Source organism: Pavona decussata, unplaced genomic scaffold, assembly GCF_977016875.1.
Source record: "Pavona decussata unplaced genomic scaffold, jaPavDecu1.1 SCAFFOLD_602, whole genome shotgun sequence".
Taxonomy (NCBI): Eukaryota; Metazoa; Cnidaria; class Anthozoa; order Scleractinia; family Agariciidae; genus Pavona; species Pavona decussata.
The window spans coordinates 6,321,983-6,345,914 of NW_028145860.1; the positions used below are offsets into that span (position 1 = coordinate 6,321,983).

At 38.0% G+C, this 23,932-nt stretch overlaps 3 protein-coding genes and 1 pseudogene across 5 annotated transcripts; 2 read left to right on the forward strand and 2 right to left on the reverse strand.

Moving 5' to 3' along the window:
- Positions 1–765: 765 nt before the first annotated feature.
- On the forward strand, positions 766–3,989 carry LOC146449701 (uncharacterized; annotated as a pseudogene). The gene is made up of 5 exons (XR_014860599.1): positions 766–995; positions 1,282–1,401; positions 3,186–3,216; positions 3,310–3,367; positions 3,682–3,989. The product of XR_014860599.1 is annotated as an uncharacterized LOC146449701 (transcript).
- Positions 3,990–4,763: 774 nt separating this feature from the next.
- Positions 4,764–8,578, forward strand: LOC146449702 (uncharacterized). Of its 2 annotated transcripts, none has more exons than XM_085101320.1 (4): positions 4,764–4,898; positions 6,337–6,367; positions 6,482–6,539; positions 6,735–7,167. In XM_085101320.1, the coding sequence occupies exons 1-4, from the start codon at positions 4,800–4,802 to the stop codon at positions 6,763–6,765; spliced, it is 219 nt and encodes a 72-aa protein (XP_084957446.1). In that variant the 5' UTR covers positions 4,764–4,799; the 3' UTR covers positions 6,766–7,167. The 2 variants fall into 2 exon arrangements, with proteins under 2 accessions (XP_084957446.1, XP_084957445.1); XM_085101319.1 differs by lacking the exon at positions 6,735–7,167 and adding an exon at positions 7,226–8,578 and having other exon boundaries at positions 4,770–4,898.
- Positions 8,576–15,470, reverse strand: LOC146449703 (uncharacterized). The gene is made up of 5 exons (XM_085101317.1): positions 13,916–15,470; positions 11,263–11,634; positions 10,575–10,808; positions 9,942–10,010; positions 8,576–8,944 (listed from the first exon to the last, which is right to left on the reverse strand). The coding sequence occupies exons 1-5, from the start codon at positions 14,376–14,378 to the stop codon at positions 8,655–8,657; spliced, it is 1,428 nt and encodes a 475-aa protein (XP_084957443.1). The 5' UTR covers positions 14,379–15,470; the 3' UTR covers positions 8,576–8,654.
- Positions 15,471–16,752: 1,282 nt separating this feature from the next.
- Positions 16,753–20,421, reverse strand: LOC146449704 (uncharacterized). Its single transcript, XM_085101633.1, has 3 exons — positions 19,837–20,421; positions 18,765–19,139; positions 16,753–18,021 (listed from the first exon to the last, which is right to left on the reverse strand). Exons 1-3 carry the CDS (start codon positions 20,291–20,293, stop codon positions 17,822–17,824), a joined length of 1,032 nt encoding a protein of 343 aa, XP_084957759.1. The 5' UTR covers positions 20,294–20,421; the 3' UTR covers positions 16,753–17,821.
- Between the last annotated feature and the right edge of the window lie 3,511 nt (positions 20,422–23,932).

Below are 23,932 nucleotides of genomic sequence, written 5' to 3' on the forward strand. Positions count from 1 at the left end.
GACGACGAGCATACCCGCCCCTTTCACATGAGAGTAACCCCCCCCCCTCCACGGGCCAGTGAGAACACAGAACGAGGAGCCGGAGAAGAACGAGTACGTTTGTTCTTCTTGTGCTTATGCGTATGTCGCAGTTTTCACTAGTGAGAACGAGAGCGACACAAGCACAAAGCAGTCAACTCGGTTTTCGTCCACCACCTCACTTTATCAAGTTTTCTGCGCGTGCGTCTATCCTTATCCTCATGTTGCTGTTTGCTTATAATGCTTATGCCCTAATGAAAACCAGCCTTACGTGACCGAGGCGGGTTCTGGAGTTGTTATTTCAACAATGAGACAGACTTGTAACCAAGATATAATTTATTTTAGAAGGAATTCACAAATAACTATACAAAAGGGAAAAAAAGTGATCACGGGCGGCAACTGCTAAAAGGAATAAATTAACAAATAGCAAATTACTAATAACTTCAACACAATAATTAAATAAAAACTAAGAATATAACCACAATTTATAACAGTGAGTCTATCATGTACTCGATAGTCAATCACAAAATAATCTAGCGTGATAATAACAGAGAGGTCAGAGAGTAATCCTCTCGTCTGAGCTGAGTGAGATAACAAACTATTGATAACTATTATAAATAAAAATGATTCTAGTACAGCAAAATAATTTAAATATTATATATCACTTGAACACAATGTAATAATGAAAAAAAAAGAATAAGGAAAATGATTTATAATCATTTGGATACAAAGCTATGAGAAATTATAAGGTTATAATGATATCATATGACAGAACAACTGATCTCTCATCACTTAAACCGGGACAAAGGCAGGATTACAGTGTTCAAAATATTTTCTCTCACCAACTCAAATATTATGCAATATCACACACGTATAGTAATCGTAAACTAAAGTAAGATCCTCAAACTTACTCAACAATTTGATCATTGATCAACAAAGAATTCAAGCAAGAAGATGGCAATTTAGGTCTAAGATAGGTAAATGTAAACTGTGCAATTGAATTTAAAGCTAAACATATGTAAATATTAATACAGACAGTATCAAATATCAAACATATACCTATCCTAGAAGACTAAACTCTGAGACTGAACTGTCAAGGTGCACTTTGAACTATTGACGAACACTCAACAACTGACCTTCTTTTATGAGCAAATAAACTGTAGAAGGAAATTCCTCTGATTCTGAAGGAATTATTTTCTTGTGAGTGTAATTTATAAATTTGTGCTAATATCAGTGTTATATATACTGATCATCACGTTTCAGCGAACCTGGTCACAATTAAAGATGGAAGAGGACAAGTGTCGCTTGGATTTTTGTCGCCTTCAAGAAAGAGATATTCCAGAAGGAACATTACAAGAAAACTTCGTAATTTGTACTTGGAAGGTGAGAATTCCTCAATTTTTTTTTTGACAGGTGGCACAATTAAAGCGTAAATGTTGAACTTTGTAATGCTACAGTCACGTAAGTATATACCCGACGAAACTACTCGAACTGTTCGGTATTAAATTAGTCGAACTTAATAGAACCTGATAGAACAATTGGGTTCTATTGGGTTTGGCAATCGAACGCAATTGACAGAAGTACCCAACGACCCTTTTAAAGAAAATTAATCGTATGTTGCACTTAACACTAGCTGAGTGTCCGTTAACGTCAATCTTGGTTACTATTTAACCTTGCTGGGAAAAAAAATACCCGCTCTTCACTGCCAGTGAGCAAGACTTTCAAGAAATGAAAATCTTAGCCAGCTGTAACTGTGATGGCTGTCAACTAACAGACTACTAGCCAGCAAGCAAGTCAGGTTTTAGGTACGCAGAATCTTCCTGAGATTTAATTTGTTTATATATCTTTGTGTCATCGGCAAACATGGCATCACGGCTCGTCGTCACGGTACAAGGCTCCGGCAAAGTGTCCAGAGGTACCGCTGTCGGCTGCATTTTTCTCTCTTTTTCAGCCATTTTGCAAGTCGCCCGAAGACATCGTAGGGAAAGAAGCGTTTCATTCATGTTCCTTGTCAAGTCCTTGTCAAATTGTCGACGGGTATTGTGTACTATTCATCCTTGAAAATATAACATCGATACGTAGATTTACGCGCAAGGGGGATTGCAACCCTTTGGTGTCCAAGATCAAGGGTCTGTTTCACAGGAAATTCCTCCACGAATCTGGAGAGATTTTCGGAAAATGTCAGGGAAACATGAAATAATTACGGTACAGCAAGATATTAAAACTCGGGAAATTCGAAAACTTTTCCGTGAATGTCCCGAAAAATTGAGAGGATATTCCGAGTTTCCGGAAGAGGGCAATTTTATTGGACAAAAATGCCTGGAGAGGCCCATGTGTATTTTACGGCCTTTTCGAGTGGAAGAAAAGCGCTGTTCATGTTCTGTGTAAAATATTTCACGAGTATTACGATTTCTTTTTTCCAAGGTATTTACAATTTAAAAGTTCTACTCTTACAATATCTAACTCACAAAAAACGCGTCTTGTGCCCGTGTTCGATACTAAAGACGAATAACCAGACGAACAACAAATGTTTGCCCAAGTTCGTCCAGACGGATAATGCGTTCTCTAGTATAAAAAAGGCCATTTTGGGGGTGGCGTAAACAAAATTAGGGATCATTTGGGGATTGGGGACGTTTTGGGTATCAGTCGGGGTTGGGATTATTTCAGGGGCTGTACATATCAGGCTCCAGTTGTTCAAAGGCCGGATAAATTTACCCTGTGGATAAGTCACTATCCGACAGTTTCAATCTGTTCAAAGATTTCAGTATTTGCTCTTGTACAAGCGAATATGCACACTCTAACCACAGTCAAATTTGGGAGTAAATGAAAAACTTGGACAACGTTTAACGTGAAGTATATTTTAGACCCTGAATAGTGCCTTATCCAGCGGATAAAGTTATCCGGCCTTTGAACAACTGGGGCTAGGCCGCTTACTGAATTGCAGTTGAGGATGGTTCCAACACATTGTGCAGCTTTTGAAGACTCATCTTGTTCCGTGTGATTCAATAAAGTATGAAATCAACATTTGTTCGGTGATTTTTCTCAAACTTGCAACTGGCTGTGCAAATTGTCCTCTTACCGGTTAGCGGTGAAGAATTCCCCAAACAATAAATTAATAAATTAGTCAGTCTGATTTTAAATGATTATCTGGGAGTTTTATTTTTCAGCCTGGAGATGAATTCAGATGGATTGAAATAGGTCAGTGACTTGCAATATTCCTTAAGAATCACTTTCTTTAACAAATTATTTTATAGTTAATATTTTAACCAGTATTCTGTTACGTTGTTGTAGTTAGAAAGGCATTTGGTGATTTTCATTCTAGTTGGACTGCAGAAAGATTAGTGGAAAAGTAAGTGACTTCCTGTTGTTTTTGTTTGCTGTTGTTGTGTCCAGGCAAAATTAGAGCAAAAACCAGTAGCAGATATAGCAGGAAGTCCATCCTCGACTTTCCTGTCATACAAAATGTGTTTTTCTGGAAATATCCATATATACCCAAAGAGGCTTTCGGAACTCAACCCCTTCTCCCCTCCCCATCCCCTCCCCCCTTCTGAAAATTCCAATTGATCTTCAAGCTTTGTCCGGCTTTTGAGAGTCCCCTCCCTCGTAATTTCTATTCTGTCCAGTTTTCAATAATGTTTTTTTCTGATGGTCTGTTCATGTTAGGTATGCGTCAAGTCCATTGTTCAAGGAAGAAGGGTTTTTCTTTATAAGACATGAAGAGAAATATGTAGCCACAGCATTTGCCTGGCAAGAAGAGATTAACACCACGGAAGGCCACCTGCGCTGGCTGGCTGTCATCCCTGAATATCAGAGATGTGGCCTGGGAAGAGCTCTTACTCTCCAAGTTCTCAAATATCACAAAGAGCATGGAAAACTATCAGTGACTGTCATTACCAGAGCGTTCAGGGATGCCGCACTAAAACTGTATGAGAATGTTGGATTTATTTTGGTGCAACAGTGATGAAACTTAGAGTTTGGGAAGTTGGGATGTCACAAGTCCTTTCACAGTTTGTTTTCAAGAGGATGAGCAAAGACTTTTAACTTTTAGTTCAAACTGAAAACAGTTATCCTATGAGGATTTGAAATAAAAAGGTCCCTTTTTAAGCGTGGTCTGTGTTAAAAAGTTTTCCAGTGGTAAATTAACCGTTTAAAATTTCTCAACCTTTTAAACCCAGTAAAAACAAAGAAAATCATCATTTAGCGGACAAAAATAAATTTATTTATTTAGAAACTATGCATACCCGATTACGCCCCTACGCGGAACAGCCCTCACAGAAGATCTGCACCTTTCAAAGGCTCTATTTTCACTGGACCCCTATAACCTGCAGTTGCTTTGGTTTTTTGGGGCTGGGAACATTGTTCTGTTGTTGTTGTTTTTGTGTCCTCTCACCCAACCATGTAAGACCAAAGACATGTCTGTAAAGCTGGTGACACAAGGTTCAACATTTGTTGATCAACAAATGTAGCAGCTCTTGTTCAACAAATGTTGAACAGTGTGTCACGCAGCCCCCGGTTGAATGTTGAAATAGGCCGTTGAACATGTTGAAAGTTGTTGAATGCAGTTGAACGAAATAGAGATTCATGAGTTCTAAATTCCATTCAAAAAGTTGCCACTTGTTGAACGGCGCTAACCAACCGCCAGTCTCAAGCTCGGTAGCCTGCGAACGCAGACGTATTTTCACTCCGCCGGAAATACGTGTGCGTTCGCAGGCTACAAGCTCGGAGGCCAAAGGCGTTTTGCATGAAAACCTTGCTGGGTAGAGCCTGGGAACTAGAAGAAGATGAAGGAGGGCCAGTGTTGCTTGGATTTTTGCCGGCTCCAAGAAAGAGATATTCCAGAGGTAAAATTACGCGAAAACTTCGTAATTTGTACCTGGAAGGTAAGAGTTACACGCAATAAGTATTGCTTCATTCACTCTTACCCGAATGTGAATGCTTCCCCGGATGTTTTTGCGTTAAGCTTGACGTACTGCTTGACATTGCATGCAAGAATTTTGTGCGAGCTCGAAGTTCAATTCAAATATACGCTTGTTTAAAAATTCATGGCATTTCCCGTTTTTGTTTTTGTGTTTTTTGTTTTTTTTTTCATGCCAGCAATATTTGACGACTTTATTTAGTATTGAGTATTGTTTTTTCGTCAATTAAGCAGTGAAAAACACTTAAGAGAGGTGATGAACTTTGGTATATGGCGCTCGCTATGTTAAAAATCAAAACACAGGTTTCTCTTGTTTTCTTTCTACCAGACGTACCGTATTTATTCCATTAGCCGCCTTGGGCGCTTATTTAATTTTGGCCCATAAGGGTAGGCGCTAATTCGAGGGTGGGCCCTTATTATTTTCTTAACTGACATTTTCCACAAGCGAGGACATTTTTAGAGAATAACAAAACAAGAGATAACAAGTTTGTTTCGCTTCAACAACACAAAACAAAGTACAAAAGCTAATATAAACGAGCCTAAACAATATAATCAATTTTGGAACACAACTGACTCTTCTCTTACTTCATGCTGGGCTAGTGCAGAAATATTTTTTGTTGGGAAGGGGTGGGGTGGGCACTTATTCGAGGGTGGGTGCTTATCTACCTTTTAGGCTTTCAGGGTGGGCACTTATTTGAGGTGGGTAATTAATCGAATAAATACCCTGACTAATGGATCTTCCATAATTGATGGGTAATCAATAAGTTATCAACTGATTAGCCATTGATTTATTATGGATGATCAATGGGCAATGGATGAACAAAAATGTTGTGGCCTGTCATTAATATTATTATTACTCATGTCATTGTTGTTATTGATTGTTGATCGATTACCCATTGACGTCTCATTAGTTTCTCACTGATTGCACATATATTTAAATAATTTATATTGCACATCTATAATGCTTTTTGTCATTTTTCTCTATAATTTATAACTGACTCTCCTGTTGTAAATCTCTACGTAAATTTTTCATGACAATAATAATTGGCAAAGAGTTATAATTGTACATGCAAGGTAAAAAGGTGAAAGTAACTGAATTCACAGGAATCCAAGACTTGTCTCTAGTCTGTTACAATGTATAAACCATCTATATTGATTTGATAGACTAAAATTATCGAAAAGCAAATGGTCAGAAGGTTGAGTTTTCCATTTCACTCTCCTGGCTATCAGAGTCTGGAAAATATATGCGTAAATTTAATAATAATTGGCAAAGAGGAATAATATTATTGTACATGCAAGGTTAAACATTGAAAGTAACTGAATTCACAGGCAGACAATACCACAGAAACGCTTGCTACAGTCACTGCTAGCTTAAGTTTGAAGGATTAAATTTTTCTTTGCAGCCAGGTGATGAATGCAGATGGATTGAAGTTGGTCAGTGAACATTTTTTAACTTTATCTGCAAAAAGGACATATTTTACTGCACATGGTACAGCTAAATTTGTAATTAACTTTACCCTCAATGTGTCTTCTCTTATATAATTGTAGTAAGAAAGGCATTTGGTGATTTTGTTGCTGATTGGAGTGCAGAAAGATTTGTGGAAAGGTTAGTGTCTTGTTGTTGTATTACTTTTGGGTAAAGCAAAGCCAAGGCTAAGTGAGACTAAGAGCCAGGGGCAAACTTATCCAGGGGGAGGGGGGGAGGTTGGTTAGTCCATTGCTGTGTCGCCCCTACATTCCCCTGCATGGGATACTTGTCCATCAGTAGTATGTCACCAATAACATGCACTCTTACACCTAGGTCAAAATGTGGAGTAGAGTGTCTTGTCTAAGGAACTGGCTCAACAATAAGCAAAAGTCCCAGGCTCAGGGCACTCAACAAGAACATGAGAGCAAAATAGTTTAAATGTTATTTCCTACATTCCCACTTCATTTTGTGACCTTTTGAAAGGTAAATTTGTGTATTAAAACTAATACAGTTTCATATGTTCTGAAAATGTAAGGTGCCAAAAATTTTAGAGAAGAGAATGTTGCCCCCAAATTTATGAGGTACTGCTGGCCCCTTTTCACACTTTCAATGAAGCATTTGTCGTTCCGAAAACAGAAGTGATTAGTTTTTTTTTAGCATTGAGACAGTTTTCTGATGCAATAACCACTATACTTCTCTACCTCCCAGTTTTCTACAGTTGTAATAAATTAAAAGTCTTTTTATTGATGATGCCTTTCAAACAAACCGGAAAAGTTTAATAAATAAAGCTAATAACTCAATTACGGTTTAAAATGAAATTTTAGGTTTGCATCAAGTCCACTGTTCAGAGCAGATGGGTTTTTCTTCATAAGACATGGAGAAAGATATATAGCAACAGCCTTTGCCTGGCAAGATGAGATTGGGACATCTATAGGCCGCCTACACTGGTTAGCAGTCCACCCCGAGTACCAGAGATGTGGCCTGGGGAGGGCTCTTACTCTACATATTCTCAAATATCACAAACACCATGGAAAAACATCAGTGAGTCTTATTACTGAATTCTACAGGGATGCTGCAATTAAATTGTATGAGAATGTTGGATTTACCTTGCTTGACACCTGATTGCAATTAAAGTTTAGGGAGTTGATTAGTTAAGTGGCACCAACAGTATAACGTAGTTTACAACACAACAGCTTTAATAATTTTGTAGCAAAGTTGTTTATTGTTGTCATTTTGTACAGTACAATGTATACAGGAAATTGGTTTGAAACAGAAAAGTTTATGCTTCACCTAAATTCAGATAGATAATGAAATATTTTCTTGATGTCTACTTAATAGTTATAATTGATAGGAAAAAGGGTCTATTAAATTAAATCAATATCATTTTATGTATTGATTGATATTCTCTTTTAATCTTCAATCTTAATTTGTACCCACTCTTGCTCAAAAATAAAATTACAATAAAGAAAATACTAAAAGTAATAATATTATTAGAGTACTAGCTTCCTGGAATAATTATAGGGGCTACCGAAGCCAGGTAGCCAGTTGATATCAGTATTCAAATAAAAGAAATAACAAAGAGGTCATCAAGAAAGCCGAAAACACAAATGCACACATAAAAAGAAAAGAGGGGAGGAAAACGTTAATTCTAAGCTATGAGGGAAGTTTAGTAAAGTTAAATTTAAATATGAATACAAAACAGTAATATAAGAAGAGCACACAATAGCTATGGCAACTAATAACAAGTTACAGGTATTTTAAACTATAGCAGAAAAAAACATTAAGGCTTGGAAAGGTGACAAAACTAAACAAGAGACTAATTTACCGATAATTTTGGGAAACAACACAACTGGTAATAAGAATACAAGAAACTAATTATCTTTGACAAGATCGCTTCAGTCAAAAGTAGTGGACCATATTTCATTATTAACAACATCTAACAAGTTTACAACATTGCAGATGTTTCATCTTATTAGCTTGTATGGGTACGTATGTATGTTGGCACCTGATTAACCATAGCTGTGATTGGAAGAGCCCATCACAGATGAGCTTTATCATATAAATAATTGGTTAATCAATCATTAATAAAAATAATTATAATCATAATTATTATTATTATTATTATTATTATTATTATTATTATTATTATCATTATTATTATTAATCATTTTTTGCTATTATTATTATTATTATTATTATAAATATTATTATTATTATTATTATTATTATTATTATTATTATTATTATTATTGACTAGTAATGAAGAGCACTCTCAATTTTTGATACATCACATTCTTTAAACCCTTTGTTACTGTCCCCAATAGTAACGGCTCGCCCATTGGACGATATATTTGATCTATTAACATATTTTCCACTGGCTCGTCGACGTGCTTTTGAGTTGTTCTTCAGCTTCTTCACAGTAAAATGTAATAAAAATGAGATAAGAAAGATTAAAATTAAAACTCCAACTACTGCAACAGCTAGGATCCCTCCAGATATGCCACTCTTTTTCTTTTTATCTGATTCATCTGGTTTTGAATTGTCTAAAACAAAAAAAGATAAATTGAACATTGTTTAATCACTGCATTACGAAGTTCCACATTCACTATCTTCTCTTTAACAAATGCACCACCTTAGCGACTGAGAATAAACTCAATGTTCCATTTCCGCGCACAAACTATTACAAAAAAAGCTTTAGCTACAGTGGCGCCATCCTATGGAACGGCCTGACATGTGGTGCAAGGCAAACATGGGGCAATTCAAACGTGTACTTAAAAAAATACTTTATTAAGGCGTGCCATTCGTGGAAAGCAGCTTTTTGTTAATTGTTACACTTGCATCGTTTATTAGCGAATTATTGTCTTTGTAATGATTTATTTAGTTGTAATATAGCTGATGAATTTTCCCTGATTAAATAAAGCTTATCTTATCTAAAGGTGACACATTCTACTGGTTGTAAGATATAATTATGTCACCCATGAACCTTGAAAGTTATCCTGCTTTCGATGTCCATGTCTGCTGCATGGAAGATCACAGGTTCAACTCCTGACTGTGTCCTTGTAGTACTTTCCTTACATTCCTACTTACATTCTTGTAACAAACTGATTGTAAGATACTTCAATGCTGTAACATTTAACTAAACGTTTTATGCAAAATCATCATTCTCTTGCTGTATTTAGCAACTGTATATATCCCATTTCTTTCAGTGTTTTCAGTAACAGGCGACTGTCAAATTCAGCTGAAGTATGTTAATTTATCTTAATGTTTTAAGGAGTGTATATTGAGACACAAATGAAGCTGTGCACAAGCTGCCAAGTGCCACTTAACTTTTGAAGGGAAAGTTGATTAATGTTGTACATGTAATTTGTCTCATCAGTTTTCACAGTTATGTTAAGTTTTCCCAAACTGTTTCCCGTTTGTACCTTTAACGGTACTTAATGGTACATCTATTTTCACAATAACCCATGGATTTTTTTAATCTTGTTTCTACAGAATTACAGAAACACGTCTCATCACGTAACCTGGAAAGTGCAATATTACCTGGAGCATTTTTCTTTTTTACTCTGCCTTTGTCTCTGTTTTCTGCGGTGGCCTGCTCTGTTGGTTTTGCTGTTAAAAATACAACGCAAATTGTTTTCTAACTATTTCCGCATTGAAAATGATGTATTATTCTAGAAAGTGACACAGGCATACTCGGAAAAAAGAAATCCGAGTGCTTCTATCAGGAGCACTCGGATTTCTATTTACAAATCATTGTTAAGGACATGTAATTGCTTCCGTGAAGTGTTCCCTTGGCCTTGCCTACCTTACATGGGAAAACAGATGTGGGAATCGGGTTGTATAGGGAACAGGAAGTGTTCAGGGGAAATGGTAAAAAGAGTTGGGAACAAGATTCCTAAGGTGCTGGAAAGCAGGGAATATAAAAAAAATATATTTTGTAATATTGTATATAATATGTTATCCTGTTTAGTTCAACTTTCCCTTTCTTTCCCGTGGTACAGGTATGAAGTACCCTCTTGGTATTTCACCGTGTGCTGAAGCCCCTTGTGATTTTATGTAACATTAGTTATGGTATATAAGTGTCCCTCGTATGGGGTCTTTCCATCTACTTGATATGCCGGTTGTTTTCTCTGATTACACACCGACTACAAGCTGTCGTGTGAATGTTCTTACCAATAACATGCTCGCCATTGCAAAAGTCCTTTTCGCAGCAGTGAAAATCCTGTTTGCTTGACAAAGCAGTGTTACATATACTGTCTCGCTCTGGCCCTTTGTCAAGGCAGGTTTGAACGAACGTGTTTGCTCCTTCTCTGCTGCGCTCCACAAAACATGAACCGTCCGTTTGGCATGTGTTATTTTCACACTTGTTACAAAAGCATTGTAATCTTTTTTGTCCACTTTTGGATCCTGTTTGAAAACAGATTGAAAAACATTCAACCCTTCAAAAGGTGATCCATCTGAATTGATATTATTGATATTAAATAGCTTAGGGGCAATCTTCAAGTGTACCTTTACTGATGTGTGGCTGAAACCTTCCTCTTCTGGGAGTGTTCCCTTCCTGAAATCATGCGACTGCAGCTTTTTTGTGTTGCAAAAATCGCAACCTTCTCGAGACATTAGAGGATGACCAAAACCGCGAAAAAAGCCGCACTATCATGTCGAAAATCGACGAAACACCGTTCACACATGCTATTGAGATTAACGCCGTACTGGACTGTAATAAGTTTGTGGAACCCTTTGTGGTTGCAAACTCTTCGAAAGTCTGAAATCTTTGACGAAAGGTACTCAAATTCTGAATGTGGAACAGTACTTTATTGTGAAAAATGGTCAATAAAACTCCGTCGGGTAGACATTCACAAACCTGAGTCAGGCCACGGAACTGGCCACTGGGGCAGTTGACACAATCCGTCTCCAGCACTCACTTCGGAGTAGTTAGGGATACACTTTGGAAAGAAGATATTGTGTCTTTGAAATTCACCATCACAACTCCTTCTGACCTCCTGGCACAATGATTGAGAGGTGAATAGGGTGTGGCCATTTTGGGTGTCACATGGTGCTGCTTCGGTGAAGCAAACTAGTCTTTTCAAGTTAACCGAGCAGTTGCTGTTGAGGACTGAGGCGAGGCTGTTGAGTGAAGACTGTAGTCTGGTCCTTGTCCTATTTCCCAGGCTGCTTAGATTGCCGTCCACACATGCAGGCTTGGTTTCTGCTTCACAGCTTGGCAGCCTTCGTTCTGCAAAAGGGAAGGTCGTTTTACTGAAGTAAATTTCAGTTGTATTCATTCTGGACTGTTCCAATTCTGGGTTAGGAATAACAGCGTACACGTAATATCGATCGATGAGAACGCAAATTCGCGCATTCTAAACGAACTGAAGAATGCCAATTCATTCCGGAAACAGGAAATTGTTAGATATTTTTTGTCCTATTTTAGATCATATAATAGCTTCTGTAACAAGTAATATACGATGACGTCTTGTACGGGTTTTATCCGATTCCAAAATAATCCAAAAAGCACACGTGGGTACTTCGTTTGACAGGTAAAATGTCAGTTTTATTTTAGGATCATGTATTGTGGTATCCCTTTCCTAAACAGCAGCATGATACGTCATGCTACATCTCATTGCTTACCAACGTAGTTGCCGACAGTGGTGAGTTTTCTTCCTATCCAGTTCTTAACTTTTTAAATGATTACATCAAGGTTTTACGTTTTACTTAAATCTGATTACACGTATATCAAAAGTCAATTTCGAGCTCAGTTCTTAAGAACCACACAATATCAATTTTAGACTGGTGACTCCCTATATATTTTTTATTGGACGATGACGAAAAGTTTAGTAATGCACGTGCGCTTAATGTTTCTGATAATTATGACTCTAAGTAAGCTTAAGTAAGCTTTATTATTAGCAAAAGAAAATTTTAAAGTCTTAATTTACGACATAATATACTAATACAAAAATAGGCAAATTTACTCTGTATAACTAATAAGCTGATCGAGTTCAGTATTATCAGCATGAGCAAGGAATATTTTTTCATGAGTTTGCAATATGGATTTCACATTTTATATTTCCATTTTTAGAAAAATATGTCGTAGCTATTCAGTGTAATAGTCAAAAATAACAAAATAAGGGATATTGTGAAAATCTTTCAAGTGACCCCTTGATATTTTCCTTCCAAAACGTCAGTAGAAACGATTTTTCAAGATAGGCAATTTTCAAGAAATTTGACCAATGGAGACTGGTAATATTGCAAAAAAAATCTTCATTCTTCCTATGCTTGGATGTCACGAGAAAGGCCCCCGTCTACGATACCAGAAAAAGAGATAATTCATTGAAAATATTTCGGTAACCCAACTTGTTTATTTCATGATCAAAAACTGCTGAATAAGGGAATAAGTTTCTCTTTTTAAAACGTACTGCTTGGAGGAGGTACTTTAGTAATTACCCCACCGAGTCGCCTTTAGTTTTTGTTATAACTAACATTTTAGAAATCTGGAAAATTAATTTTGTTTTTCTTTGAAGTTGCAAAAGTCATGGTTTAAAAAGAAACACGCTTTTATGAAATAAGTTTTCAACCAATTCTCCTAATTCTCGAAGATTGATATCACCAATGACAAGAATTCCAAAGGACATGTTACTGATATTATATGTCATCTCTAGCTCAGCAGAAACAGATATTTCCGTGTCAACCTACACGTTTTGAAAACACTTCTAGTAGTGTCTGTCTGATACTCGTTGGTCAAGTGATTCCCTCAGGTTTTTTAATTTCAAAGGCGGAAATGAACAAAATATTAATAATTATTAAGTTGAGTAGTTCTTCTTTTCATTTAAGAGGTTAACCATAGTTACTACAGCAATTGCAGATAAACAAATATTAAACACAAAGCTCTATACCGATAATCAGTGTATATATTTGCTTCTATTCATGCACTGTTGTAATTCGTTGTCAAGATGAACTTGAGGCTGCTAATATTTACTGTACGCAACGAAATTCCCGAACACAAATCATACGGTTTTCCGGCCTAAAATATTATTTCCTGGAATTTCAGCAATTGTTAAAGTTCTTTCTGCTTTTCACCTGCTGAAAAACACAATTACCGGTGATTATATGGACAATGACAATTTTATTACCCTTTATATTTTTGTTCTACTGGCTGATAATTTTAAATCGTTATCTAGTCGAAATATTGACTTAGTCAACAAGCAACTTTAATTTCAATCGTCTCACGCGACTAAATTCGTTTACCAAAAATTTCGGGGTTATACCCGATTTCCTTTTTCCCTTATTTGTAATGAATTATTTCCTTTGTTATACAACTTGATTTACAAAACTGCTATATAAAGGAAAATTGTGCCTCATTAAATTAGGCTTCTAAAACGCTAAGAAGAACTTTAATTTAAGAAATGATAGTCGTTTTTGTTAATGACTATATATCAGAACTTAATTCGATCGAGGACGAGTCATTATTTAACCACTAATCGATGTAAAATGTCAGTAAAATCTGAGTTGAAACTCACCTTTCGTTCCGTTTGATATAGCAACAAATCCTGGAGGTTTAAAACACTGTTTGGAGTTGTCTTTTTCCGACGAAAGTAGTCTGCAATATGCAGCATACAGGTTGTAAAGTCCACTCTCGCTTAAAGGCGTTCCGCAGTCGTCCACAAACTGTTCGCAAACTTCTCGGCAAGGCAGCACTGGTCCTTCCATGCTTTCGGAACACTTCGGAACGTAACGAGCACAAACGAAAGCTTTTAAATGCGGTGAGCAGCTATTGAAACGATCGGCAAAAAGTGCGATTTCTGAAGACACATAAGCTTGGTAGCTCTGTAGTCCCACACTGGAAAAATTCGCCGTGAAGTTGTAGCCAATGTTGGTACAGGCTGGGAGAAGTGAGGTATCTATTCGTTCGCATTTGTTTGCAAGTGTAATATCTATTGCTCCGAAAAACACACAGTTTAACAGCAGAATTAACAGCAGCATGGTTGTTAGCTTGCTTGCTTCACGAGCGATTCGTTAACTGATTGAATTATCTATACTGCGGGCTGCCATACATAGCGTGTGGGGGCTATATTGCCCAAGTATTTTTGGGAAACAACTCACATAAGCCAATACTTAATGTGCTTTACAAAACCGGCACAGAAATGTCTTCTTGTTTATTCATTTTCAAACATCCTTGTACGTGATGCCGGGTTTTACTAGATCAACACTTAATTCAAAGTAAAGCCGGGAATGTCTTGCATGGAAAAAACAATTTTGGCGCGAGTATTTTTCAACACTAGCGCGCGTTTTTCGCTCCCTCGCGACAACGAACACAGGAGTAGCGGTACGGTTTGCAGTGAAAGAAAAGAACCTTCGCTTTACCATTCTTAAATTGTAATTTTAAAGAAAATTTCTTTCCACCAAGAACAGTGGTCAACAGTGTATGAAGGGTCAGAAATGCGAAAACAAAAAACATTATTTTTGTACTGGAATATGCCCAACAGACTCTTCAAATGTTGGTTCTAATACTCTGTACGTCACTAGACAGCCGACGGTCTGATATGGGATCCGCATTACTTTCATACAGTCTGCTTAAACAAGATCGTACAAGAAGTACGGTTGGCAATGGCATCAAAACAACAGGGTCCAAAATAGAATTTAAGGGCTCAAAATAACGGTTTGATGTCAAGTTTGACAACAAAGTTCCGGTGTGAAGGATGGCATCCGTGAAATGGATAGATGACTTTTATTTGAACACATTTTTTTTTCTTTAAAAAGCTACGAAGTTTATGGGGTCATGTGTATATAATTAAAAAGCTATAAGAATAAAATTTGCAGTTACATTTACGATTTAAATTCAGTGTTGGCGTCTTTCAATGCATGATGGTTGAATCGTCCTGTGAAATACATTTGCTTCGGTATGTCATTAAGAATTTAATTACTCTGCCCTTGGCCCCTGGATATGAGGCAAGCACACGCGCTGAAGGATTCCTCACTGATTGCTAGCGGATGTTTTTTCTACTATTTTTTTTCTCTTTAATGGCATTTGAAGTAGAATGGAAAGTGTATTTTAATAGGGAGCTTTATAAATCTTCTGAAAATGATGCAACGCAATTAGTCATATATTATTAAGCAGTTATTTTCCCTGTAGATAATTAGAAATATTTGACAAGCGCGCGTGGGACGCGTGGGATAAGAGACGATAGATAGCCAACGCGACGCGTAGCGAAGAGTTGACCCATAATCATTCCCTGTCATTCCATGGTCTTCCATATCCAACATGCGCGAGTTGAAAGTTTTAGTAAAAACAGCCTAGAAGTATTGCAACATCTTGCTGATTTCGTTTCGCAAGAAAGGCCAAAAGATGTTTTAAGGGGGCGTTACACCTAAATTTGAATGAAATTTGAAGAGGTTTTAAGAAGGGACAGAAGAAATAAAATAATTTTTGGAACAATAACAGACAGTTGATACCCACGCAACCGCACCCTAGGTTGCTAGTGGACTAAATGCTATCCGTCTATTAATTATTAACTACAAATTCCAATTTTAAAACTTCACTAAATTCTTCAATATTTCTTATTTCTCTTAATTTTACCAATCTTTCTAGAAAAACTGCTCCTCCCAAATATACCCAAAAACAACCCAAAAACTCTCAAAATACCCCACAACACAGATTCACAATATGAAAATAGGGTTTTTGGATTCCTTGAAACGCGAACGGGATATTTTCATTAAAGCCATGTCAAGTGGCGGGAAAATGGCGTTCAGGTGTAACGCCCCCTTCAAGTTTATTTCTCGAGCATGGTATAATGTGGCTGATATTCAGTGGCCGCTGAGCCAATCAAAACTCTGGTATTGCATTGTTAAGTCTAGAATTTGTATAGCCTGCTAATTACAGGCGCCTCAGTCATCAGGCCTGCCGCTACTGTATTCGCAGGTGAGAAGTTCGGATCACGTCCAAAAAATCACTTTCACGCGCATGTGACAAAATAATACAAAACTAAACAAAAAAATAAAAAAAATTGAGAAGAAAGAGGAGACTGGGAAGAGGAAAGGGAGGGGTTCCTTTTCCCAGTCCCCCCTTTTTCTCTCACTTTTCCTCGCTTCCCCTCCCCCTCCCCCACAGAAAATATTCCACTCAGTATGTTGTCATGTACAACTCGTTTCCCATGCCAGGTGTATTTCTAACTAATAATGTGTTTGTTAGTTGTATTTTATCCTTTGGTGTTTGTTTGACAACAACAAATAAGGGTGGAAAGGCCAGGGCCTTTTCAAACCGAAACGTCTTGTTTTAAGCTGGGCGTCCTATGGACAATTTAAACTTCAATTCGCAAAGATCGTTTCAAAGATTGAAACATGAAGGGCAAGCAATACGTCAATTAAAGTTAAGGTTTATTCTATTGAGCTTTATTCTATTAATTCTATTATTCTATTCCTTATTCTAGATAACAATTATCATGATTTGTTCTTAATCTATACAAAATATGCTTGTAAAACAGTTTAAACGTTCGGGGGCCAGTCATACCACATCATGCACCTTTGACCGTGTCCTTAAAGGATACCCCCAACCAAGCCACCTACTTCCTTTCTAAGGTTACGTCAAAATGGATATACCTGCCCTTACTCAACGACGTCGAATAGTCGCCTTTCTTGAAACTAATCGTCCGTCCCGGTACCAAAACGTCAGTATTAGGTGATTAGAAGTTGAGAAGAAGTTAATTTTAAATTTGATCCACTCGCACTGCATGACTCATGAGAAAAAAGAGGAATCAGATAAGACGAACGGTGCAGTGGGGAAAGAGTACATTTTAAATTAAAACGTTTATAGGAACACCAGGAACATTGTTTCCTAGTTTAAATTTGTGAATTTCTATTTTACGTTTTTTGATCAGGTAGACTAAGGAAGAGAACTGTAATTTTTAAGGGGAACTATAAAAAACAGTTTCAAGAAATTGCTACCTTCGGTTCATGTGTTTTGTCAACAAGACTGTGAATAAGATGGGCACTTAGATAAACTTTATTTGCGTGTCAAAAATGAGCCTAGGAAAGACCCTCTACCGATAGGGGAAACCTTAATTAAACTATACTAAGACTTTACATACTAAGAAAATAAATAAACAGATGTTAATTAAAATAATCAAAAGTTAAAACTAGCCGTTGCAAAGGTGGTATCTATTGCAATTGTTGTCTAAAACATTGCTTAACACACATACGTATTGACCCCACCTTTGCCATTTGCAACGAGGTTGCCAAGTTTAATACGACCTTTGTTTATGTGCTCGTATTTATATTCAGAGGTAACTTAGGAGCTTACAAAAGTGAAACATATATGAAAAGGACCGTAGCAACAGGCGCCGTTTAGATTGCCGTGCACGGAATCTTGTGCCAATCCCATGTGTATAAAATTTAAAAGGTAATGACATCAGCATAGAATGCATAAATCATTACACCGTTAGCTTATTATCCGTCGCAGTTTCGGGTTCCGTATACGTTGTTCGCTGTTGAACATAACCACTTTTCTTCTGCTCATAGCGCCTGCGCACAACCACGGCGGCGTAGATAAAGATGACCGCTAACAGTGGCACCAAAACGAGGACTGCAATGAGGCCTCCTGGGAATGAAGACGGCAGTTTGTGCGGTTTCTCTGTAGAGAAAGAGAACATAAAGCTGGGTTTGATTACCTTTACACCGGACTAACGATGCCTTTTGTTACTTTAATGGATGCTTCGATGCTTTTACCGAAGACTCGTCTCATCCAGAGGGTCGTTACTTAAAAAGGCCCCAGAAGCTATCGTGGTCGACAATGGGAGACCGCAAGTTTAATTTTGTGTTTGCGTTGGGCTGCCTGTGCAAATGCAAGCGGAACAAATCGAGGTTGGCGGCCATTTTGTTTCTCTGTCGCCCAAATTTACCTCGTTTTGATGCAAGAATCTGGCCTCATTTTCACGTGAAGACGTGCGGTCTATCAAATTGGCATGTCGATCGCACTTTTAATCTGTGATATTACTAGTCCCATTTATATACTGGTATTTATACTTTAAATCACAGAATTCCCAGTCTGAAATCCCTACCGAGAGTGGCAAGGACATTCTTTTGTCTTCATACCGTTGAATAGCAAAAGAAATGGCCAATACAATACTAGCTTACGAGTAAGTTCTCTTGGGGGTGGGGTGGGGAAGTAGACAGATAAGCAGATGAGAGCAGTGTTTTTCTTCAGTTCTGATTCTGCTTCTACTTTGGTCACAACATCATTTGAAATAGGACTGGGCGAACTAAACACGTGAGTGAATTCGTTTGTTTTTCCCGTGCTATGTTAGGTGATAATATGGCTGGTGTTCAGTATGCTTGTGTCCCTGAATTAACTAGTCAACTCATACTGTACTGTACCTGTGTCCCAGTGCCTCGCACTAGGCCACCTCGTTAGCTCACAGAAACCGCTGTCCGAATTTCCCAGAGCAGGCTCCGCACAGTAAGTGTAAACGTCAGAGATGTTCAGTGCTTCAGGGCAGTCGTCACGGAGCACGTCACACTTGCTCATACAAACCGTCTTCATCTTGTCGCCGTCACACGGAGGCGTGTACGATGCACAGGCAAGTTTCTTCAGAATATCTTTACACGACTCACTTTTAACGCTGTTGACCAGTTTGTTCATAGTCTCATTTAATTGGCGTTTGAACTGGTGTTGCATACTGCTCGGTATGAATGTGCGTGTCTCCACACTTTGACACCTCTCGTTTGACAACTTTGCGTTACATTTCAGACCTGTCAGTGACGATTAACAACATAAATCAATAGAAATTCGCTATTATGACCCACAAAAACCGGACACACGGTGCAAGATTTCCTCACACTGGTACGCGTTTTCTTAATTTTAGAGTTTGAATAACCCTGAAAAGCCAGCAATACGTATTTCAAAGTAGAACGGTGTGAATTGAAGTGCTAATTTCCATGCGCGTGCGTGTGACGGCCTCCCCCCCCCCTCCCCGGCCCGTCCCAGCATTAACTGTATTCGAAGTTCTGCTTCAATGGATATGGTTTCTGTGGGTTTTTGTTTGAAAGAGAACAGAGATTTTTGCGTTTTTGTTTTCAAAAAAGGAATTGGTTTTAGGGGGCAATCCAGGTCTGAAACAGGGTATGAAAAGCCTCCTTCTTTCTCTCTTATAAAAGGTTGAGCATAGCCGCATACCCCTTCCCAAAATTTGAGATGTACACCCGGATCGAAATGCAAATTATGCTATTATTGTTCGTCCTCCAAAATACCGCTTGTTCCGGTGGTTTTCAGCATATTTATTCAATTGCCTTAGTTCCTAAACCTTCTTCCAACAGTAAAACCTACCTTATGATGTAATTTTATCAGTCTTTCCAGCCTCCGCAGTCTTTAAATCTCGCCGGGAATTTATCACATATTGGCTTGTTACGGTATTGTTCACTTTTGTATCAGTTATAATAGCATACTTACTTAGAGGCGGTTTATCCGAAGGTTTGAAACCCGTTGGCCTTAGACAACTAGGGTCCGTTTCATTTGTCTTTAGCAAGCTGCAGAGCGGCTTCAGCCAGTTCAATCCACTCGTGTCCATTCGTTCCCCGCATCCCCGAACAAATTCTTCGCAAACATCGCGGCACGGAAGCAACGGCTTGGCGATATCTTCTTTGCATCGCGGTACATACAACGAACAAAGGATAAAGCTTGTATAGTTTGAACAACTGCCGAGTTTTGATGTTATTTTCTTCATGATCACTGAATATCCGTACATATCGTTCGCAAGATACACACTTGTCCGAATAAAGCCATCGTTCACGCAGACGGGAAACTTGGTCTTGTCGACCTTTCGGCACTGTGGTAGCCTCCGCTGAGATTTCGATAGTTTTATAACTAGAAGCACAACTGCTATGTATGCAGCAAATTTGACATTCATCTTCGATCGAAAACAAAGCTTATCTTATACAAATCCGTGAAGAATGTACCCAATCCGGTTGGTATTTGATTTAGGCTTCTCGATCTCGTCGTTGTAATTGTCACAAATGGAAAATGATATCGCGTGAGAACGGGCAGGCGTATCGTATGTCACACATGATGATCAGCAAAGCATACAGCGATTTTTAAAATGACTCCTTATTATGGGTCAGTTCTCTTTGTCTTCTTTATTGTACTGGGTACAACAATGGCCAATATATACACTGATCAAATAGGGGAGGGGAGGGGGGCACGGTTTGGTCTAAAAAAAGTCGGAAAAATAACACGAGTATCAGGCCTTCCTAAGGAGAGGGAGGAGCGGTTTGGATAAGGGTTTCTCCTCGGTTCTCCCACCTCGAAAAGCGTGATACTCAGGTTACAGGAAATAGCGATTCAAAGCTGAGAGTTTGGTCGCGATGCAACAAGGTCGGTAACATTTGAAATAAAAATACAAGAGTGCACCCAACTGTTAATCTGAGTGAAGACCAAAGTTATCAAGGGAGGGAGAACTGGAAATCGACCCCTAGAATAATATCCTACTTTTGGTGATCGTTTGCTGCTGAGCTGTATTTAATGTTATAGATAGTGTCACGTTGATGGTGCTGCCCAAATCAGAATCCGGAACTGAAAACCTCGCAGACACATTGAAGGCAATTTTGATTGACTAATCTGCAAAAGAAACAGTGACATACAAGAAGATGAGAATGATTTATTATTCAGTAAGTGACACAGGCATACTCGGAAAAAAAATCCGAGTGCTCCTATCAGGAGTCGAACCTAAGGTCTTCCGATACCACTGAGCTACAGGAGATTCATGGGAGCTAAGGACATTAATAATAATAATTATTATTATTATAATTATAATAATGATAATAATAATAATAATAATAATAATAATAATAATAATAACAGCATTTATTTAAACACGATTAAAAGTTCAGCAAAGCTGATGTGGTCGTGTGGGTACCATCCTAGAAGATCATCTTACTTTTTACATCGCACGAAGGTTATCTTAAACAATCAACCGCTGCTCATTTAAGGTGGGGGTAAACGTGAATTTGAATGGGATTTTTAGAGGTTTGAAGAAGAGATAAAAGAAAGAAAATGATTTTTAAAACACCAACAGACAGTCGATAACCACGCAAGAGCACCCCAGGTTGCTAGTGGACTAACTGGGTATCCGTCTATTAATTATTAACTACAAATTCTAATTTTAAAACCTCACTAAATCTTCAATATTTCTTATTTCTCTTAATTTTACCAATTTTTCAAGAAAAACTATCTCCTCCCAAATATACCCAAAATTCACCTAAAAATTCACAAAACACCCAATAACATTGGTTTCCGTTTTAAGCAGAGAGATTTTGGATTGCTTGAAACGTGAACGAGATATTTCCATGAAACCGATTTTAATCGGCATGAAAACGGCTTTCAGGTTTACCCCCGCCTTAACTTGTCTACAGTCTTTCCAAGAAAACCTGTCCATGTTTACGCTTGTTTAGAGGCTGGTCGTAAAAATTTACATAGGCTTATCAGTAAATCGAATCAGTTTTATTTGTTCTGGTGTTCTCGTTGATAGCGAGGACAGCCATATGAAAAGTGCATATGAAAAGTGCGAGAGAAAACAGGGCTCAAAACTTATTGAAGAAAAATTTAATTGTATTGTTTAGGATATGTTTCTTACAAAAACTGGAAGGACAGACGCATGGCGGGAGTGGAATAAAATTATGAAATGCTGAGTACTAATTGGTCACGTGACACATATGTGTTGGGTAAAAGGTTAAGGTGTGGCATGATAAAAAAAGGTACACAAAGTCTAACTTGACGTCAATATTTTGAATATCCCTAGGAGTGTAAAGAGACACTGAAGTTTCACACCTAAGTTAATTCAAAGCTTTTAGTCGCTTCAAAGACTATGTGGGAAATGTCCAAGTTGGCCCCAGAGACACTGAAGAATCGCACTTAAAAAGCACAAAGACAAATTTTGTTATTCAGATCACGTCTTGAAATTAAAAGATTAAACCAATAGTCCCTAAGAAATCATCGACTCCTTCAAAACAAACTTCAAAACCCTGAAAAATTCAGTATTACAAACGGATACGCCGAATGGTTCATTTGTAGTGAAAACTAATAAACAAAAAGATGAAAATACGCAGTGAGAACAAAGAGGTTCACTGTTTTTTTTTCTCTGTTCGTCTTCCGGTTTTCTATATTGTCTAGGGATTTTTCTTGGAAAACCGGAAAAACGTAAAAACGTTGCCATGTGGATGTCATTTTAGCATTTTTATTGGTTGATTATTTGTAACCTGTTTGTCTTTTGATCACATGACACACGTGCTTGCTAGACATTGGATAACACCGTAAGGTGTTGCATCATAAAAATGAGCGAAGGCAGTAACGCAGCGCCTCCATCTCGAATACTTCATTGAGTAAGGAGACTGCCACTTAGCCAACTCACTAAGCAGCATTTCACAGTCTGGATTGAAGCGGGATGGCTCAGAGGCAGAGGTTAAGAGAAAACAGTCGTCTTCAACCCCCACAAAGCGCAGGTTGGTCTACGTGGATACTGGCCATGGTACCCTTTACGAATAACAGGATAATCTTTGAAGCACGCAGCCATGGTCAAGAAGGATATGTGAAGTCAGATATTGGAGATGCCTTGGGTGGAGTTGGTAATAACTGTGGAATCTATGAATGGCGAGCTACTCGAAATGATCAGCCAAAGAGGGTAGTTTATGTCGGCAGCACGTGCCCCCGGGGAGGATTGTGTCCAAGATTGAAAAACAGAATTATTGGGTACTGCACTAACGGCAATCATAAAAAAGACTTGATAAATGATGCCCTGCGTAAAGGATATGAACTGTGGGTTCGTTATAAACTTGCCGAGAATGTTGTGGAAGCTAGAGGTCTGGAGAATGACCTGCTGGCCATGTATGATTACGCTTGGAATGTAAGGAGTAACGGTGTTATTAGAGGTATACTACCGCCACCGCCTATGTACTCGGTCATGGCTGGAGCTCAGTGGACATTTTAAACCGTAAAACTGTCCACTAAAAGGAAAAGCTAACTCTGGACTTATAGTGACTTTATAGTGAAGCCGTATGACTGATATAAACTGACAAGTGTTACAGAGTCATCAGTTGGACTTCAGAGATTGTACCTTAAACTATGTTGAGTTAAATAGCTGTCATTTTTACTTCTTGGTTACCATTTTAAATCAAGTTAGAACATTGTTCAAAACTCTGATAATATAATCTTTTGCACGTATCACAATGCACGCAAATTACTGTCTGTTTAATTTGAACAATATAAAACTTCACTGATATTTATGAAGTCAGTGCCAGTCTCTCAATACGTTGGTCAGTAGTGATACAGACTTCTCTGGTTACAAGAGAACCAAGCAGTGACGAGGTTGTTATTACGTTTTAGCAAGGAATTTTGTTCTTTATCGCACATGCTCTCTACCTAAGGGCAACCATTTTTGGATTCCCCATTTTTTTGGTCTCGCTGCAACGGTGCACCTCTAAGTTGGGACAACTGATTCAGAACCTTTTTTAGCCCTATACATGCATCTTCAAGTTTTAACCAATTCGGCCGATTC

Coding starts and splice junctions, on each gene's coding strand:
- LOC146449702 (XM_085101319.1), top strand. CDS start 4,800: ATGAAGGAGGGCCAGTGTTGCTTGGATTTTTGCCGGCTCCAAGAAAGA. Junction 4,899..6,336: donor TCGTAATTTGTACCTGGAAG/GTAAGAGTTACA, acceptor TTTTCTTTGCAG/CCAGGTGATGAATGCAGATG. Junction 6,368..6,481: donor ATGCAGATGGATTGAAGTTG/GTCAGTGAACAT, acceptor ATATAATTGTAG/TAAGAAAGGCATTTGGTGAT.
- LOC146449703 (XM_085101317.1), bottom strand. CDS start 14,378: ATGCTGCTGTTAATTCTGCTGTTAAACTGTGTGTTTTTCGGAGCAATA. Junction 10,011..10,574: donor CAATGGCGAGCATGTTATTG/GTAAGAACATTC, acceptor TATTTTTAACAG/CAAAACCAACAGAGCAGGCC. Junction 8,945..9,941: donor AAAAAAGAAAAATGCTCCAG/GTAATATTGCAC, acceptor TTTTTGTTTTAG/ACAATTCAAAACCAGATGAA.
- LOC146449704 (XM_085101633.1), bottom strand. CDS start 20,293: ATGAATGTCAAATTTGCTGCATACATAGCAGTTGTGCTTCTAGTTATA. Junction 19,140..19,836: donor TTCGGATAAACCGCCTCTAA/GTAAGTATGCTA, acceptor CGTCACTGACAG/GTCTGAAATGTAACGCAAAG. Junction 18,022..18,764: donor TGCGAGGCACTGGGACACAG/GTACAGTACAGT, acceptor CTTTCTCTACAG/AGAAACCGCACAAACTGCCG.